The following is an 18397-nucleotide window of genomic DNA, read 5'->3' as shown; positions in this document are numbered from 1 at the left end:
GGCCTTAAAACCATAAAAAAAAACCAACACATGCACTCATGAGATTTACACACACACACGCACACACACACACACACACACACACACACACACACACTTTTATAACATTTTACATCCGTCTGAGCACTAAATAGTCGGTCTCATAACCCATTAAAATTCAGCAAACCTTCTCTCCTGCTTTCGATTCAAACCAGAGGGGATGCAATCTGACTGTGGTGCTGGATGCTGGGAATTATCACACTGCTCAGTCTGACTGTGTGTATGTGTGTAATACTTAATATTCCTGTAATTAACAAAGCTCCCTTTGACTGTGGGGCGGTTGTCTCGCTGTGATACAGAGAGACAGACCCACCGTCTAAATGGAGGTCTCCACTCTTCACGTCCACGTGTTTCAAAGCAAACACGGCTCAGTTTCCTCTGTGCATAACTTAAGAGTTTTTAATAGCAGTGTCTGTGGCAGCAGAGATCGAGGACTGTGTGTGTGTGCGTGTGTGTGTGTGTGTGTGGACGTGTGAGAGAATACGTGTGCGCCACCATGTTTCAGATGACTGGGGCTTTGATAATGTATTCATCCCTCCCAATGACAAATGGCTCCCACCAGGAGGCGGTTTAACATTTAAATGAGGAGCAGGAGAAAACATTAAACCACACACACACACACACACACACAAACACATCCATGCTCACTTTCACACACTTACACTCACTTACACACACACTGCCTTGGATACACAGGGGCAAGCCAGCGAGGCACTGCAGGTACAGGACAAAGACATTAAAAACCAGAATGACATACCCCCACACACACACACACACACACCCACACCCACACACACACACAGATCCTCCATCATTTCATGTGAGGGATGGAGAAGGGGGTAAGATGTGGGAACAGCTGGCGTCCCGACGGGGAATCAGAGAGCAGAAGAGAATTTGTTGCTGTGCACAACCGGCAGTTCCTGATGAGAGTTTACACAAACAGCCCTCTGCTCAGGTAGGAACAATATCTGCTCAAACAATATTGCGCCACTCCGCCGGGCTGCCAAGTGTCACCGCCCAGGCAAAACTCAGCTGTCGCTTTACGGCCATTTAATCCAAAGCAGGAGCACGTGGCGGAAGCAGGGGGAACGATGTGCGCAGCCACAGATGAAGCGAGGAGCGTGAGCACCGGCGCATGTAAATAAACAGATTTACACTTGCATGCACAGTAGCGGTGTAACTGTTCATGTCTTTGCACCGAAAAAGGTTCGGTATTGGCCTTTTCGGTTCGGTGCACATTTGTAACGAAATAACGCTTTAAGAAAGAACCACTTCTGTGTGAGTGCAGACCCAGCGCTGCCTGGTGGTGAAGCAGCCTGTTGTTAACAATTCAGACTGGACCCAAACACCTGAACAAATCCTGAAACAAAAAACAAACCGACCCCGACAGGAGATGTGTATTTCTTCGAAACCAGCACACCTGGGTCAGGTATCCAGTAGTCTTAGAGCAAAGGTGTTTTGATAGCAGTGAATAAGCTGCTGTGAGAACACAGGGTTTAAAGATGTGTTGAGGGAATCGAGCCCAAATTGAATCAATTGTTTGATTTGCCTCCGTCAACGTTCTTCATCAGTAGGTTGCATTCAGCTGCAGCAGTGTTACCTACTGTAAGAGCAAACTAGTGTTTAATTTCAAATAGAAGAAGAAAATATAAGTTCATTATTTTGTATTTCTTGTCTTTCGGTGGAACAAAAAAAACAAACGCACACCTCTGTGTGGAACGTGCACACAACTGTGGCCTCTCCTGCGAGTGCAGCTGATTGCTATGGCAACAGTTTGACACCTCCAGACTACACACTCACTGCTGCAAAATCATCCAGCTGAGTTTGACCCCTTTGACCTTGACACCAACATTATCATTAGTTCACTGTGCTTTTAAACCTCAGATCCTCCTCCCGTTCCTCTCCTCTGTTATATCTGTCTTCATGTCTTCGGTGTTTGCTCCTTATGTTTTCTGCACTGTTCACCATCTGCTGCCGCCCGGGGGGGGGCTGCTCTGGCTGACATACCCTCACAGTGTTTACCAGGAGTAACAGTACCGAGAGTGCATTTTCCTTTTCCAAACTTGTAGCACAAGGTCAACTCTTAAACTCGTAACCCTTGAAACTGCCGTAGGACCAGTCATTGACAAAGGAGGTACTGTGGTATTTAGCTTAGTTTCAATGTACGGTTACTGGGAGTTGATTTGTCGTCTCAGGGAATATTGTTGAGAAAGTGAAAACTATGGGTTTATAGTTGACGCGGTATCTTTTTATTGTCAGGCATAATAACACAGCTAGAAGATGATATATATAGTTCTATACACGTTCCATTGACATCCCCCTGTCTGTTTGGCATGGCTCTCTGTCTCCTTCTCTCCCTCTCAGCCTCTCCAGTGCAGAGGGGGTATGTATTGAAGCTTGTAAGTGGTGGATCGATATCCTGTTGATAGTCTACACACAGCCTGTGGGTTGTCATACAATCGTTGAGCGGATGGCCGTGGGGAAGCGGCGGATTTGCCCAGCTGATGACTGAGTGTGCAGCAGAGGGGGTGAGGCGGGGGTCAAGCGGATATCAGCATTCTGCCCACGTTGCCACCGCCGGCTTTGACACAGCAAGTGAAAGGTTGAAGCTCTGGGATTTTCATGCTTGGATTCGCTCTCATGTCGGTAACCTGATGGTAATAGAGGAGCTGCCTGCGGGAGCAACAGGCGGCATGAAGGGAAATTCATTGAATCTATCTCTATTTGTAATGTATCTAAAGAATCATAAACAAAAAATCATCAGGGGTTGAATTTTAATAAGTTTGTCAATCACCTGACTTTCTCTCTAGGTCCATTAGTGGGGCAAAGCTTTGACCCAGTGGAAAATCTCAAATGTTTTATTAAAAAAAAGCAGATTTCAGACATGCACTGAACTCCAAACACTCTCCTGAGGTTATCTGGTGAATGTGAGAATGCAGCCCGATATTGAGTTGGCGCATTGATGACAATTCTAACATGCGACAGATACACAACAACAAAAAAAATATACAAAAATCTCAGGATGACAAAGACACGTTGAAGATGCCATTGTCATCTTCGACAGACATTGAGATTCGTAAGCTTTTGGCGCTAAGGGCCAATTTCCATACCGGTAATTTAAATGTGATGTCCTGCTTCCTGCATGCTCTACCCAGAAGCCACCTGGGCCAAATGTTCCAGATACTTCCTTGATGTTGTGAACGGCAAGAGCAACCTGCTGCTGCTATCTTCATACGTGAAAGTCAAACCCTGGAAAAGACCCAATTCTTGAATGTCACAAATGCTTTAGATGGTTTGACATTCGTTCTTTGGTACAAGACTAACTTCTTGCAAAACTGATAACACTCATTAGCGTTAGCTGCACTCACCACGTGTTTGGGCTAGCAGGCTAACGCACTTAACTAAGATGTTGACAGCCTTAAACACGCGGTACCTGCTTAAATCAGCATGTTTGTAGTGTCCCTGTGCTGATGCTTCGAGCGCAGAGCCAAGTTGTGCACGAGAACAAGCTCACAGAGATGATATGCACGGCTGCAAACTCAATACAGCAGCTCAACCTGCATGTTTAACATCACTACTGTCATGATAGGTAATGATCCCCAGAGGTTTAACATCTGAAACCTTCCACTAGTCACTGAAGAGGACTTTAGGATTAGAGGTGAAACGTCTTCACGAAACACAAGCGAGTCCAGAAGCCGATACAATTCCTCAAAGACAAAACACGATGTACAACAATGTAGATTTCACAATGTATTTATAACTTTTATACCAACTTGTTTAGCAAAAGAGTCAAAGTCTTTTGAAAGTAAAAGAGGATCGAAACACAAGCGTCTGCAAAAAGAACTTCAGCAACTTCAGAAAAGATTCTAACCATGACAAAGCTTTTGATGCCAATTGTTCAGTTCTTGAAAGTTGTTGATAATCAGTTCCATGGGATGTGTTTTAAGTCATTATCAAGACGTTTGAAGGTTTAATACCCAGCTCTCAATTTACATGAACAAAACAAAAAGATAAGTGCAGCAATTAGGGGCAGTTTGTAAAAAGTATTATAAATTTAACAGATGGTGGAAGGTTCCTTGATGAATGTCAATCACAAATTACAGTGACTGGGATAGAAATCCCATATGCTCATGCACAGACTGAAGAAAGGAGTTCACTCTGATTAATGAAACTTGTTAAACTTAACAGGAGAGGAAATTATGATTAGGTAACATAATGCATCTTTAAAAGTGAAATGATATCAGGCTGAGTCGTGTTGCGCGGCCTTTCCTCCGGCTCTAATCTGACTCTCTGCCCTGTCCACTTATAATCTTCACCATTTCTCTTCTTCCCTTAACCACTTCTCCGGCTCTATGTCTTTTTCCAGTTATCTCCCCGCCTGTCCCTTTCTCCTCTTCCCTTGACCCTTTCACCTCCTCCACCTCCGTCTCCCGCCCGCGTCCTCACTCCTCTTTCAACGCTCATCCATCTCACGTCCCCCTGAAGTCCCCGGCACAACAGTTCTATTCTGCTGCCTGCTAATAGAATCCCTCAGTTCCCGTAATGAATCTGTCAAATCTCCCTCAGCACAGGAGACCAGATAGATTGATAGGACGGACAGACAGACAGACAGAGAGAGAGAGAGAGAGAGAGAGAGAGAGAGAGAGAGAGGGGGACAAAGGGACAGATAGACACAGGGAGATGATGGGATGTGGAGACAAGCCAAAAGAAAAGACGATAGAAGCACTGGGGCTCTGGAACACTTTCACATGAGCCACGGAGGAGTCTCATAGCAGCAGCTTCACTGACGTCGCCTTCCAGCCGCCATATGCTCCAGAAGAGGCAGCGGCACTTAAGAGCATCCCACTGTCACTGTGGGACAGAGACCGTTCCACTGTGGCCAGGTCAGACCAACAGACAACCAGGAGGCCCAGCCAAGTGTTTAACTGTACTTCAGCACAGAGCTCGGCTTTGTTTCCAAACGTCTGTGATTCTGCTCCAACCACTAAATTATTTATAAAATTCAAATCACAGTGACTCCAGGAAACATTGTTGACACGCTGCCCACAGTTGTATCGCTATCGAATTCAGAGTAACTCTCTAAAAACACTGGAACCATCAGAAGTAGCTTATGAAAACATGGTTGATTGATAGAAAGATATAGAGAGAGAGAGATAGATAGATTGATAGATAGATAGATAGATAGATAGATAAAGTAGGTAGGTAGGGAGAATGATAGATAGATAGATAGATAGATGGATGGATGGATGGATGGATGGATGGATGGATGGATGGATGGATGGATGGATGGATGGATGGATGGATGGATGGATGGATGGATGGATGGATGGATAGATAGATAGATAGATAGATAGATCGATAGATAGATAGATAGATAGATAGATAGATAGATATACAGACTGACAGATAGATTGATAGAAAGTAGGTAGGTAGAGAGAACGATAGATAGATAGATAGATAGATAGATAGATAGATAGATAGATAGATAGATAGATATACAGACAGACAGATAGATTGATATAAAGTAGGTAGGTAGAGAGAAGGATAGATAGATAGATGGATAGATAAATGGATAGATAGATCGATAGATAGATAGATAGACAGATAGATAGATAGATAGATAGATAGATAGATAGATAGATAGATAGATAGATAGATAGATAGATATACAGACAGACAGACACATAGATTGATAGAAAGTAGGTAGGTAGAGAGAAGGATGGAATAGATAGATAGATAGATAGATGGATGGATGGATGGATGGATAGATAGATAGATAGATAGATAGATAGATAGATTGATAGACAAACAGATTGATAGAAAGAAGGTAGGTAGAGAAAAGGATAGATAGATAGATAGATAGATAGATAGATAGATAGATAGATACATAGATAGATAGATAGATAGATAGATAGATAGATAGATAGATACATAGATACATAGATAGATAGATAGATATATAGATATATAGATAGATAGATAGATAAATAGATAGATAGATAGATAGATAGAAAGATAGATAGATAGAAGACATCCAAAGCCTTTCATTGATTGTCACTGTTGCATTTCATCAGCGATCAAAGTATCAGAATGGACATATTTGTATCTGAGGGTTTTAAAGATGGTTTTAACCTCTTCACATTCTGCTCATGTTTAATTGCCTCCTCCGGTTTTCACTCTGTGTGTCACCGGCGACTCACCGTTGTCTGTGGCGATGAAGACAGCTGTGTATTTGTTGTTGTGGACATGCGGAGACTCTCGGTCCAGCGAGGACGAAGTGTTGACAGTTCCTCTGACGGGGTTCACACTCAGCCAGCCTGCTGGGTCTCTCAGAACAGCATACCTGCGACAAAGTGACAGAATAAAGAGGTTCAGACCACATGATATACACATATACTGAGTTCTACTGCCGTGTAGAAAAGTTGTTTCCAACTTTGCTACAAAAAATATAAACTTTGAGTTTCTTGTGAGGAATGTAGAAGATGCTACAATACCAAGCTTATACTCAAAATCAAATCAACAACAAGAAGTTTAATCACAATGTAGCATTGGAGAGACGCAATTTCCACAGATGACATAACGGGAACTATTCAAAGAGTGTTGAAGCATTTGCTTCTAAAAACTTTATTTTTCCACTGATAAAACATGTCTTTGGGTAGAAATGAATAAATCCATCAATATTCGGTAGAGACTGCAACTTAATCATTTTCCAACAAGGTACAGCCATCGACAGTTTGTCCTTGAACGCCACAGAAGATCGTTATTTAACGTCCAAACACCCAACGTCTTAATTAACTTGTTTATTGAAAGACATTGGAATGTTATAGTCATGGATGCACTTTGCTGAGTAAGTAAGAAAACAGTGTGAAAATGGGCCAAGAGTCACTTCCTGTGCGCAGCCTCTCTGTGTGTGTGTGTGTGTGTGTGTGTGTGTGTGTGTGTGTGTGTGTGTGTGTGTGCGTGCAGCAGCAGCAGCCCCTGCCAGGCTGAGGCTGGAACATGATGGAGCACCTCTCCAGAAATCTCGCGGGCGAACAGCCAAGCTAGCATCGCCTTGAAAACGAGCCGAAGAGCAGATCACGACCTCGCTAATGTGACCACTCAGCCGGCCGCTGATGGCTGCTGGATGGTGATTGGACGGCGGCCTGCATCTGTGATAATGTCACGAGTAATTGACTCAGAAGCTCTGGTGCACCACTTTCCTCTCGACAGACACACACACACAAACACTCTTATAAACTGTGAGAATATTTACGAATGCAGAAGAGACACATACTGATCCTCAAGCGTGCACACACACACACACACAAACACACACACAAACACACAAACACACACAGACACACTGGTAGTAGACAGAGCTTCCTCTCTGCGAGGCCGCTCTCTGCCAGCAGTGCTCAGCAGCAGACAAATTGTCTTGGAAATGGAGCTCTTGAGCTAACAGAGTGCGACAAAGCCTTGGGAAACGACTTTGCAATCAACCTCTGCTCACACCTTTCGCCTCTCGCTCTCGCTCTCAGTCTCACACAAACACACACACACACACACACACAGTCTCCCTGCCTCCGACTACTACTGTTCGCCAACATATGTTTTAGTGTGACAGAAAGGGCCACTGCTGTGAGGTTAAAGGCAGCGTTACTAATGACACACACATATCGTCTCTTTCTTACCATCTTGGCAAACACACTTGAACCAGCGCACATGATTCACTCGCCAAGGTTCTCCAATAAAACAGAGGCAGGCTCACAGGTTATTAACCTCCATATGTCTCACAGCTCCCGTCACTGACTACACACACACACACACCTGCACTTGCACATGCGTTTTTAGGGTTGACTAAGGCCAAACTCTAAATCACTGACTAATAAAACCTGTATTATTGGTTAAATGTATTGTATTAGGGAGATATGGGTGTTTTTGTGAATAGCAGCTGATACAAAACAAGACAATGTAGTAAAAAAATGTGCCAAGGAGGATTTTGTCTGTATTGTATTGCACGTCCACTATATGCAAGTTATCAAAATATAATGGTCAAAGGAATAAGGTATAGTTACACATAAACTGCAACAGCAAAAAAACTGCAACAGCAAACACCTTTAAACTAAATTTATTACGAGTTATTAACCTTTCTTTTCATTAAAAAGCAAATAATGCATTATATATCGTTTTCAAATGATGATAAACATATTAACAGTGTTAATAGACCTATATACCATACCTTTTGACACTACCTGTACTGTTGTAATTGCAAATTGTCCTTTTCAATTAAACTCACCCATACAATCAAACACAGTTGAGTAAGTATCAGGACATAATTGATGTTATGATAGTTGGAAGAAGTGTAATTGTCTCTGTGTGGCTGGAGAGGGAGTCAGTAAATGAGTCGGTTCCACTGTTTCTCCTCTGGGACAGAAAGCCAGAGCACTTAAAAGGGAAAATTAGAAAGACATTAAAAAGCCATTAGGAAATATTCATATGTGATTTTCCCGAAAAGGCCAGAGTTGCTCCAAACAAATCAGTCAGCCAGCGAGAGAGAGAGCGCGCAAACACAATGACCACACATGACATCATTCAGCAGCCAAAACACAAATTGTCCACTTTGAATACACAAGAGCAGAAAGTAAGATAAACAACTCAATAAAAAAGGAAACTGTTGTGCGTGCACCGAGAACAGCAACATTGACCAGAAGCAGGCTGTGATATTTGTTTTTCCTCTGGACTGTAAATCTCCACTATTACACTTAGATGTTAGCTGGTGTCTGCAGAGGTACAAGTGTGTGTGTGTGTGTGTGTGTGTGTGTATACGTGGACAGCACGAGGGTGTGGTAGAGGGTTTGTCCTGTGAACACAGAAACGACAGAGAAATATGTGCTAATGGTCCTCGTGATTAGCTTTTGCTGTTTCTGACAAGCATCTGTGATGTGCTTTTTGCGTGTCTTTGTGTGTTTTGTGTGTCGTGCAGTCTTCTGTGTGTAAAGTAATGTTGTGCTGTTGTTTGTCATTGTGCTGTAAATGAGCTGTGGCGGACCTGTCCTGACCTGGACGACAGGTGTTAATTAGTTTGAAGTTGCAGTCTTGTACTAGGCATCAAAAGGTTACGTTTGTGTTTGAACTGTCCTTCGTCCCTTTTAAACAAAATAAATAAACCTCCTCTCCAATATAAGTTTGAATTATCAGGTCAAACTTGATCTGCTTGCGAAAACTACCCTGGTGACTAAAATATAATAATTTAAGAAAAGTGTTGATTTTTTGACAAACCTTGAAATGAGCAGACAATCTGACACAACGTGACGCAAACACAAAAACCTGTCACGATGGCACACTACAACTTGAAAGAGACTTTTCACAGAGAGACGCTGAGGAATGTAAATAATTAATTTTGACAGCTGAGTCTGAAGATCTTGTCGGAGAGCAACGCTTGGCTGTCGCTCTCGTGGATGCGTTGAGACACACGAGTTCCTTTCTAACTCTGAACTGAGTCGTGTTCGCCTCTGTCCTCCGACGACTCAAAGAGGTTCGGGAGCAGGAGGGAGAGAGAAGGCTCGCCGCCCACTGGTAATCCAGTTCCATCAAGTGAAAAAAGTGTACACGTTGTGCGACTGTGTGTGTCGATAGCAGGTGTGGGCGGGACACACAGAGAACAGAGAAGACACAATTTGTGGTAAGAGCTAATTTAGCAGGAAGATGAAAGCTCAGAGGTGAGTGCCGTAAAGGAAACGCTCTTTGCATAAATGCCGACTATTGATCTCGCTTGTTCTCACTTAAGTGAGACGTTTGGTTGGCCCCTCTTCTAAGTGGCACTAATACAGTGTGTCTTCTCTGCAGCTTCGTCTTTTAAATATTCATAGGTTTGCTGGAAACAACACTACACGCTGTTCCTGAAGGTGGATCTCTAATGGGTCTGAAAATGCACTTTGACCTGAGTAACGCACTCGTCTCATGCAGGACACTTTATTGTATTAACTGTTTTCTTAAACAACATTAAGTGACTTATAGTTGTGTAATTAATTGAATTATCTAATGGATTAGAATAATAGACCATTAACACAAATGGTGGATTCAAACGAGTAGTACTGAGTCTTAAAGGAACCCGTCAGCAGCTGTAGTTCCTGACAAACTGAAAATTATATTTATATTATTATTCTTGTGTAGCACACAGAACCACATATAAAAGATATATCATGTGAATAATGATTTTCCAAACTCTGAAACCATTGCGACAGTGGAGTGTAATGTTGTCGTTACATTGCCAGCAGTTGGAGAGAGAGCACAGAAAACATTGGTCCCCTTCCCAGCAAGTGTGGTTCAAACAAAGTAAATCAGAGTCTGACTGAGCCAGTGAAGATAAAACCTCGAAGGGTTTCAGTCTTAAAAAAGAAACACGATCAACAGAAAGAACAAACACAGAAAACTATCTGTGTGGCTTCAGTGAGAGACGAGAGGAGAACACATGGATGTCACCTTTGACACATTGATGCTTGTAAAATATTTGGCATAGGGTATTAAGCTGTGTTGGCTTTTACATTTACTTCAACAGTGAGTTCTTGTCTGGAAACCTTGACGAATTCCCAGTGTTGTAGTAAACGCTCTGCAGCCAGTTGTGTTATATCGCTGGTGTCACTGGTTTTGAGGAAATAGGAAACTGTTGTGTTATGTCTTCATGATGACTCAAAACTGGGTTTGTGCATCATCAAAGTGGACTCTCTTCAGGAAAAGTTTTGTACTGTCCTGTTTAACCAGACCGTACAGAGGACACACACGTTTGTGTTGCGTTAACACTTTGTGACTTTTCGATATTTGCCGCGATCGTCAAAACAACAATCATAACATTTAATGCTAGCTATAAAAATCCAAAACCAGATAACAGAATACAAGAGATTCACCAGCTGCCTCTGCCTCCTCTGTGGTTTGATTGGCTCACACCTGCACTGTATTTGTTTGAACACGATTCGATTGGCTGGTGCCTCGGCAGCAGCATTACATGTTGTGTCGTGTTGTGGTGCAAAGCATCATCAGCACGTTCAAAGTGTGTGAGCAGTGTTTGGGTCGAAGCCTCAAAGAGACGAAATATACCACAAAACATTCAGGAGTCACATGGGGAATCATGTCATTTAGATATGAGGACGTTCACTGTATTGTAACAATTGGTGCCTCTTATCATATATGTGACAACGAGGGTAAAATAATAGATTTTAAAGTAATATTGATTTATATTAAACACAGCGAATGAGAACAAAGTCAATGATTGTGGGTTTTTAATACAATCACATAGTTTCTGTAACCTCCGCGTTTGACTTTCAATTATTCCCCTTTTCTTCTATTCAAGTCGGAATTGCAGAGCGTCGGTCACACACACTCTCACACACACACACACACTCACTCGCACACACACCTGCGCTCACACACACACACCAATTGTTCACAGCTCCCCAGTCTAACATCCAGAGCTACAGATCACATTAGAGTCCAAATGAAACTCCCAAAGCAGACGGCGGATTCATCCATCTTCCCCCTTAAAGCTGAGCCTGTTCTCCCGCTAAGCCCGTGTGGGTTTCCAGGAGGGTGATAGATATTCATGCCCTCGCCTCCCACTTTTCTTTTTTGGACTGTGCACCATTAAGTTTCACAAAAACAGCCGTAACAATCCGGGACATCTGGTCAGGTCATGCATACACTGAGTTTAGGAGGTAAATTGGTTTGAGGAAGTGAGGCGGTGGCTCTCAACCCTCTGGGACTGGACCCCTCTCTCCACTGAGCTGTGAGATGAAGTGGGGTCGGGGTGGGAGGGAGTGGGTGGGTGGGGCAGGGGTTAAATATATACAAACACATTGGTCTGTTTATATCAGTGGCCTGTTTTGAAACGATTCATTCTGAAAAAAACTGTAGATACAGATGGAGGATTCTTCTCCGCTTCCTCCAACTGTCCAGAAATGAAGCGATTGAAGCCGCACAGATACTGAAGCTTGACCTCATCTGTCAATCATGACTTTTCTCCCTTTTTTATATAGATGAATGAGTCATTAGAACCAAAGATACTGGAACACACATTAGCCTGATATGACAGAGAACCTACTAGAAGAGTACAGAGCAATAACGCAAATACAACTCTACAATCATATATATACACAGCAAGTATTGGAATGCACTTGTTTAAAACTTAAAACTTAAAAATCTGCAAAGCGAACTCAGACAGTTCTCTAGCTTCTTGATATTTGCTGCTGGTTGGGAGTTTTTAATCGACTTTCAAACACACAAGGGCTCTTCTCCATCTTTTCTTATATTTTTTAATGATTACAAAATATTTGACCTATATTTTGACCCCTCACCTAACATGGGGGAGACGTGTTTAAGACTATACTGGAGCCAGTCACCAGGGGCCAATCAAGATGCTTTGAATAACTTGTGGGGCGTCGTCATGTCGTCCTTGATTCTGAACCATTATTTAAAAAGACATATAGCCCAACCTATTTTTTCTATCATCATCCTCGGCTTCAAGGCCTGGAGGGAAACACAGATCTCATCTGTTTTTATTACTGTTTCAAAAGCTTGTACAATCATTTTAACTTTGCTTTTGGGCTTACTTCAATAATCAAGCGCAACTGTGACAAAGCTCTTTCTCTGCACAGCGACTGAGCATCAGGCTGCAGCAGGAGTCACTTCATCTCCGAGAAGCTGGGACTTCTACACAGCTCCACGGTGCTGAGGAGGTGAAGGAGAAGCTGGACCACTGTTACCTGTAGACGGCTGGTGAGGAGAATCCCCTGATGCAAAATGAGCCAAAGATCAGTGTCAAACAAACCCATGCACACCTTGTTGTTCTTGTGTGTTTTGGGGGGGGGGGGGGGGGGGTGTTAACAGCATAATGATTTGTACTATCTGAGGTTTAAGAGCCATGTTAAAAAAACGGGTTGTTAAGTACGTGTCTATAAAGAGACAGAGGAAGAGGTGTGTTGGCTCACCTGATAAGCTGACCCTATGAAACTCTATTAGAAACCTGAACTCAATTTATGCAACACTTACTTTACTGCAATCTCCCTCCTGCTCATACCTCCTCCTTTACACATACACACACAAACACACAAATACACACACACGTGCACCACCATTACCACACCAGAGCTTAGCGCTGCTACTTCAAGTGTCTGCGTCCCCTGTTTCCCGTTTTTCTGCAGTGCAGTGCAACTTCGAACAAAGTGTGTACTCGTACACTTGGATGCCAATGACAGCATATTACAGGAAAACCTATTATACATTACTCACACCCCCCACCCCCCCCCCTTCTCTTTGCCCGGTTCCTCCGAGTTTCTCTCTTGTTCTCTCCGTCGTCGCTCTCTGCCGGCTGCTGCTTTATCTCTGCGTCTTTATCCGTCTCTCCATCGCTTTCTTCCCTCTCTCGTGCCAGCGAGATCTCCCAGTGATTGGAATCTAACTTACTGAGAGAAAGGGGGACGGCACAGCGCCAATGCTAATAGTCTGCTTGTGTGCGCAATAGATATGAGGACATCAATCACCAAGTGCTCAATAAAAGTACAGGGGCAGTAACAACTGTACACTTCATCCAAATTCGCAAGCTAGCGAGGGAGGAGGAGGAGGAGGGGGGAGAGAAGAGGGAAGAGCAAGGAGAGAGAGAGATAAGGAGAGGGAGTGAGAATGCAGGTAAGAGGCTGATGCTTGACATTGAAATTGTGAATAAGTGTGTAATGAAAACAAAATTCTCTCTCCTCTCCATCTCCATCTCCGTCTCATCCCGACTCTACCTCTTCTTCTGCCGGTGTCGTCTGAGGTGCATCTCAGATCCAGTTTAGCAAACCTGTGCACACACGCACAACCCTCAACGTCGGTACTGACCGTAAACCCACAATTATCTCTGAGTCCATTGTGGATGCAGCCCAACCCAGTGAACTGACCAGGGACCTGACCAGTGACCTGACCAGTGACCTGACATACCCTATATTGGCAAAGGGGCTCAGTGATCCTATAGGTTATGATACAGGCCCTGCAATTAAATGTTAAAAATGACCGGAAAACTTACATAGAGTAGTTTCAATTACTTTGTAAACCGCCCACACTTCAGGATTGTTTGGTCATATAACCGGCACAGAGACCTCCAGTCGCGATCACACCTGTGGTTGTCTTAACCGGCAAATTGGGTCTAAAATCAGCCCAATTATCCTTCATTGTGCAGCAGCCTTTAACGGAATTCAGGGAAATGACATTCTGTACTTTTCTTTGCACTGGTGAGACGTTTCAAAAGATTTGCAAGTGAGCTTAGGAGCGTATAATGACCGAGTTTATTTTTAAAGCAGATCAACAAACCCCATACGGAGATGTGAGTGGTCAGATGATTGATGGTTATGACAATAAATGAATTTATGCTTTAAAAGATGGAAAATGATACCGCTTTTGAAAAACCTTTCTACTAAGACCTGCAGCGAATTCATCTTTTCTGAAAGTGACAGATACGCAAAGTAACAAGTACCCAACATGGCAGAAAGAATAGGAACCATTACTGCATTTCACTTTAAATACATGTCATTAAGTGTGAGTGTGGCATTTACTGTTATACAAGTCAGAGGTTATAAGCGCTCGCACGCATTTTGATCTGTAAAGATATTCATAATCTTTTCATAATTTGTTCCCTCGTATCACATTCAGACAGAGAGTGAGAAGGAAAGTAATTGTCTTTGAAACCATTGAGCTTGAAAAGTAAGTAACCCCTGTGGTGTCGCTACAAAGGCCTCGGTCAGCCTCTCTGGGCCGGATTTCAACTTGAGACCGAGCCGAGCTGCTCTCTTTCGGCCGACCGGCTCTCCGGGCCATGTGGACAAATTACCCACGTCACACCTGTTCATATTTCTGCTCTGTATCAGCACAGTGCAGCAGGTCTGTACCGGGGAAATAAATGTGACAGCGCTGAGAATAGGGGGAAAGCAAACCGCGGCACATGTCGCATCAATCACCCGTCACAGGGACTCAGTCGGAGTTTGTCTTTCTGCTGCGGTGCCAGAAAAGTGTGTGAAGTGAGAGAGAAGGCCTGAACAAAGGTGAGTGAGGACATTCTATTAGGGTATTTACGGTATTTTTAATATCTAATCAGATTATATGACACAGAGAAACTGTATAAAGTGTTGAAATTAAGGAGAAAGGTTAAAACAAACAAACTGCAGGTGAGGTCTGGATGAGGTTCTCTCTGCCAACTCCACGACACAACGACAGGGGGGGGGGGGGGGGCAGCTGAGAACATTGAAGGGGTTCATTGTCGGTATCTGGCTGCAACACAAACGAGTTGTGCGAGGACGCTCTATGGACACACGGCTGCACAGTTTTGTACGTTGTGTGTGCTCGTCGTGTCCTTCTCATTGAGTGTAACATCACTTTTCGTAAAAATTAGCAAGCTTGAGTAACACAACGCAGAACAAGGAGGGGGGGGGGGGAGTAAATATCAATTTAAGGTGCAGAAACAGCTCCTCTTTGCATCAGTTGAAAAGCACCTCCCTGTAATTAACGGGGGAAGAAAAGCAATTTACTCCTGCTTCACATCCCTCTCTGCCTGTTGCTCTTGGCATCTTCTGAGATTGTTTTCATTGTTTCCTGGCACGCTGACTGTATGACTAAATCCCCCCCCCCCCTTCTCTCTCTCTTTCTTTTTCCTACTCTCTCACTCGGCCCTTCCTTCACCACGCAGTTGGCATGCCTTCACTCAGCTGCCAGAAATGGGGAAACAAATGTAAACATCTGATTAGCCTGTAATCAGCGCCTTCACATCCCAGAGGAGGAGAGGAGGACGGAGAGGAGGACGGAGAGGAGGACTGAGAGGAGGACGGAGGAGAGTGTGGAGCTCCATCTCTGCACAGTGACATTTCCATGAAGATCTGTGATACTGTAATTATTACGGTGGGACGAATATGCATTTGAAATTGCCCTCAGGACTGGAATATGTCTCTTTTCTTTCTAACCCTGTGAACTCGTTGGACTTGAATCACATCTAGATGTTTCAGCAGCGGGTCGTCCACCGATTGATGGTTCAATTCCCGGCTCTTCCATTTCCTTTCTATATAAAATCAGACCAAAGACTTTCTATTCAGATAATGTTTCTAACTCTCAACCCATCTGACACACGTCGTTAGACCTACTCTCCCCCCAAAAAGCAGAGATGCAACTCATACTGCAGCACATTTAGGTGTAATTACCACAAACAAGTCCTGTATTATCATTTAAAGTCGAGTTATTGAGCCTTTTTACTGGATAATGCAGAGAGGAATTCAGATTCAGTGACACGGTGCAGTTTAACTCGGCCGAGGCCCAAGACCAGGACGTCAGCACGGCAAAAATAAAGAAGCGAGAAACAACGAAAGAACTTGAGGAAGTGTTGAGATTATTCTGACAAACTCCTTAGTTATAAAAAAAGTTTATCACCAGAATGAACTGGGCTCCGAACTCTAAGTGGGGTTTTGTGTCTGTGTGTGTGTGTGGCCACTTTGAACTTTAGGCTAACTTCTGGGATTGGTGACTTCTTTTATTGATTCACTTTCCCATTTCATCCCCGTCACCTTGTAGTCTGTGCACTTTGTAGTAACCAGTTTATTTATCTGGCCCCACACATTTCCAGCCAACCGCATATTCATTAAAGTCAACCCACGAGTCTTATTACATATTTCTTTTGAGAGTCACATTACATCCTCCCGTGTCCCTCTCTTCCCTCTCGCGTCTCTGTCTTCTTCTCTTCTAAGTTCTCAGACAGACAGTGACAATGTCAGGCTGATCTGAGGGTGATCACCTTGTGTCTGACCTCCATCAATTCGGCCTTTGTAGCATTTGACATCTCTCTCTCTCTCTCTCCATCGCACTCTTGCAGTCTGTCTGTCCGATCTCTCTCTCTCTCTCTCTCTCTCTCTCTCCTTCCGCGTCTCTTCTGCTCCTCAAAGCTACCTGCCAGTTTTCACGCCTGACATTCCAGCTCCCCATCCCTCTTCCCTTTTAAGGCCCCGTCCCTTTTAACTTGAGTACGACCAGGGAGAGAGAGAGATAGCAGACAGGTAGCCGCTGAATAATGGATGACCCAACGGTTAGAAATTCTCTCTATTTTTTCAAAAGCAAGGAGAAGAAAACAACTTAAATGCATTTTGGAGCAGTTGGAGAAGTTTCAGTGGAGAGGCGCCCGAGCCCTGAGACCTGTGCTGTGTGACGACTTTCAGAGACACGATGGAAATAAGTTCTATTTGAACCGATATCTCCATTTCTCCTACTTCCGATGAACTGGTGCTCAAAGGAGTCTGTTTCATCTCCCTGCAGCTTCTCCACGTGGAGGGAAACCTCGTTTGTTTTCAACCTGCTGGTTTCACTGGACAAACACAGGCAAATGTTTACTCCGATCACTTGAAGGATAATAAAAAAAACCTCAAAAGAAAACCAATGAAAGAAGAGTGGTCGGTATCGTCTCTACAGAGAAACAACACCTCACTCAATCTACTGCTCGTGTCTCGGTGGGTTTCTTCACTTTCTGCTTCTACACTCTCCTTTTCCCATCGAGCATCAATTAATTGAGTGTAAATAGTTGTTCAACAAACTGATGAGAGTCCTGTCGCTGCCTGGGAAAAGAAAAAGCCCTTATTAAATTAGCCAAACTTTCTTAATGACACTTCAAATGATTTGCTTCCCCCCTTCACAGCCTACTGGACTGGCACCAGAGCCGGGCGAGGAGTGGAGCTTAAAATGGGATTTGTAGAATATTAGAGCAAACTTTTCTAACTTTCATCCCAAAATGATTTCAGGGTACAGATCTACCCTGAAGTGCAACACTTCCCCTCAGTATGGAGTTCCCACGCAGTTAGCAGCACACTTCTCTATTCAGGGGGTTTTACCAGAGATAAACTTTTTGGGGAGAACAAACCCAATTGGCTGTCTCCCATCCACACCACCGCCGCCGCCTGTCTGTCTGTCTGCTTCCTCCCTCAGCAACAATAACCAGTCCGCTCGTCTTAAGCCCTGAACCAGCGAGGAGGGCTAGGAGACGGCTTCGGCAGAACCATGAGTCAAATCCCCCTGGAGCCTGATAGTTTGCCCTAAATCCTGAAGAGGATTAAAATGACTCAGATTTGCTGTAATTATGTAACTTGTCTGTTTACGAGGAGAAGGAACCGGAAGAGGCGACCGTCCAGGGTCACTGTGAGGTGAAGAGCTGCCACTAGTGACGAGTGAGAGAGAGAGAGAGAGAGACGGAAAATTGCTCTTTTTTTTATTTTGTATTATTCCTTTCTCTACTGAGCTAAATAAAGCAAATTGAAAAACATAATTCCTCTTCTCTAAGGACACTGTGGAATCGATGCTATTCAACATTCAAAGAATAAACTTCTAT

The 18397-nt window shown here is 43.7% G+C and overlaps 1 protein-coding gene across 1 annotated transcript in view; it reads right to left on the bottom strand.

Annotated features, from left to right (window-relative positions):
* The window catches only part of cdh13 (cadherin 13, H-cadherin (heart)), a 272809-nt gene that overhangs the window by 28002 nt on the left and 226410 nt on the right, over positions 1-18397 (bottom strand). Inside the window, exon 12 of the mRNA XM_062389254.1 lies at positions 6240-6382. Within this exon, the coding sequence (XP_062245238.1) occupies positions 6240-6382 (143 nt within the window). The remainder of the gene's footprint in view (positions 1-6239; positions 6383-18397) is intronic.

The sequence above is a fragment of the Platichthys flesus genome, chromosome 6 (genome assembly GCF_949316205.1).
Source record: "Platichthys flesus chromosome 6, fPlaFle2.1, whole genome shotgun sequence".
Taxonomy (NCBI): domain Eukaryota; kingdom Metazoa; phylum Chordata; class Actinopteri; order Pleuronectiformes; family Pleuronectidae; genus Platichthys; species Platichthys flesus.
Note: the sequence above shows the minus strand (reverse complement) of the source record. Positions and strands in the feature narration are given on the sequence as shown.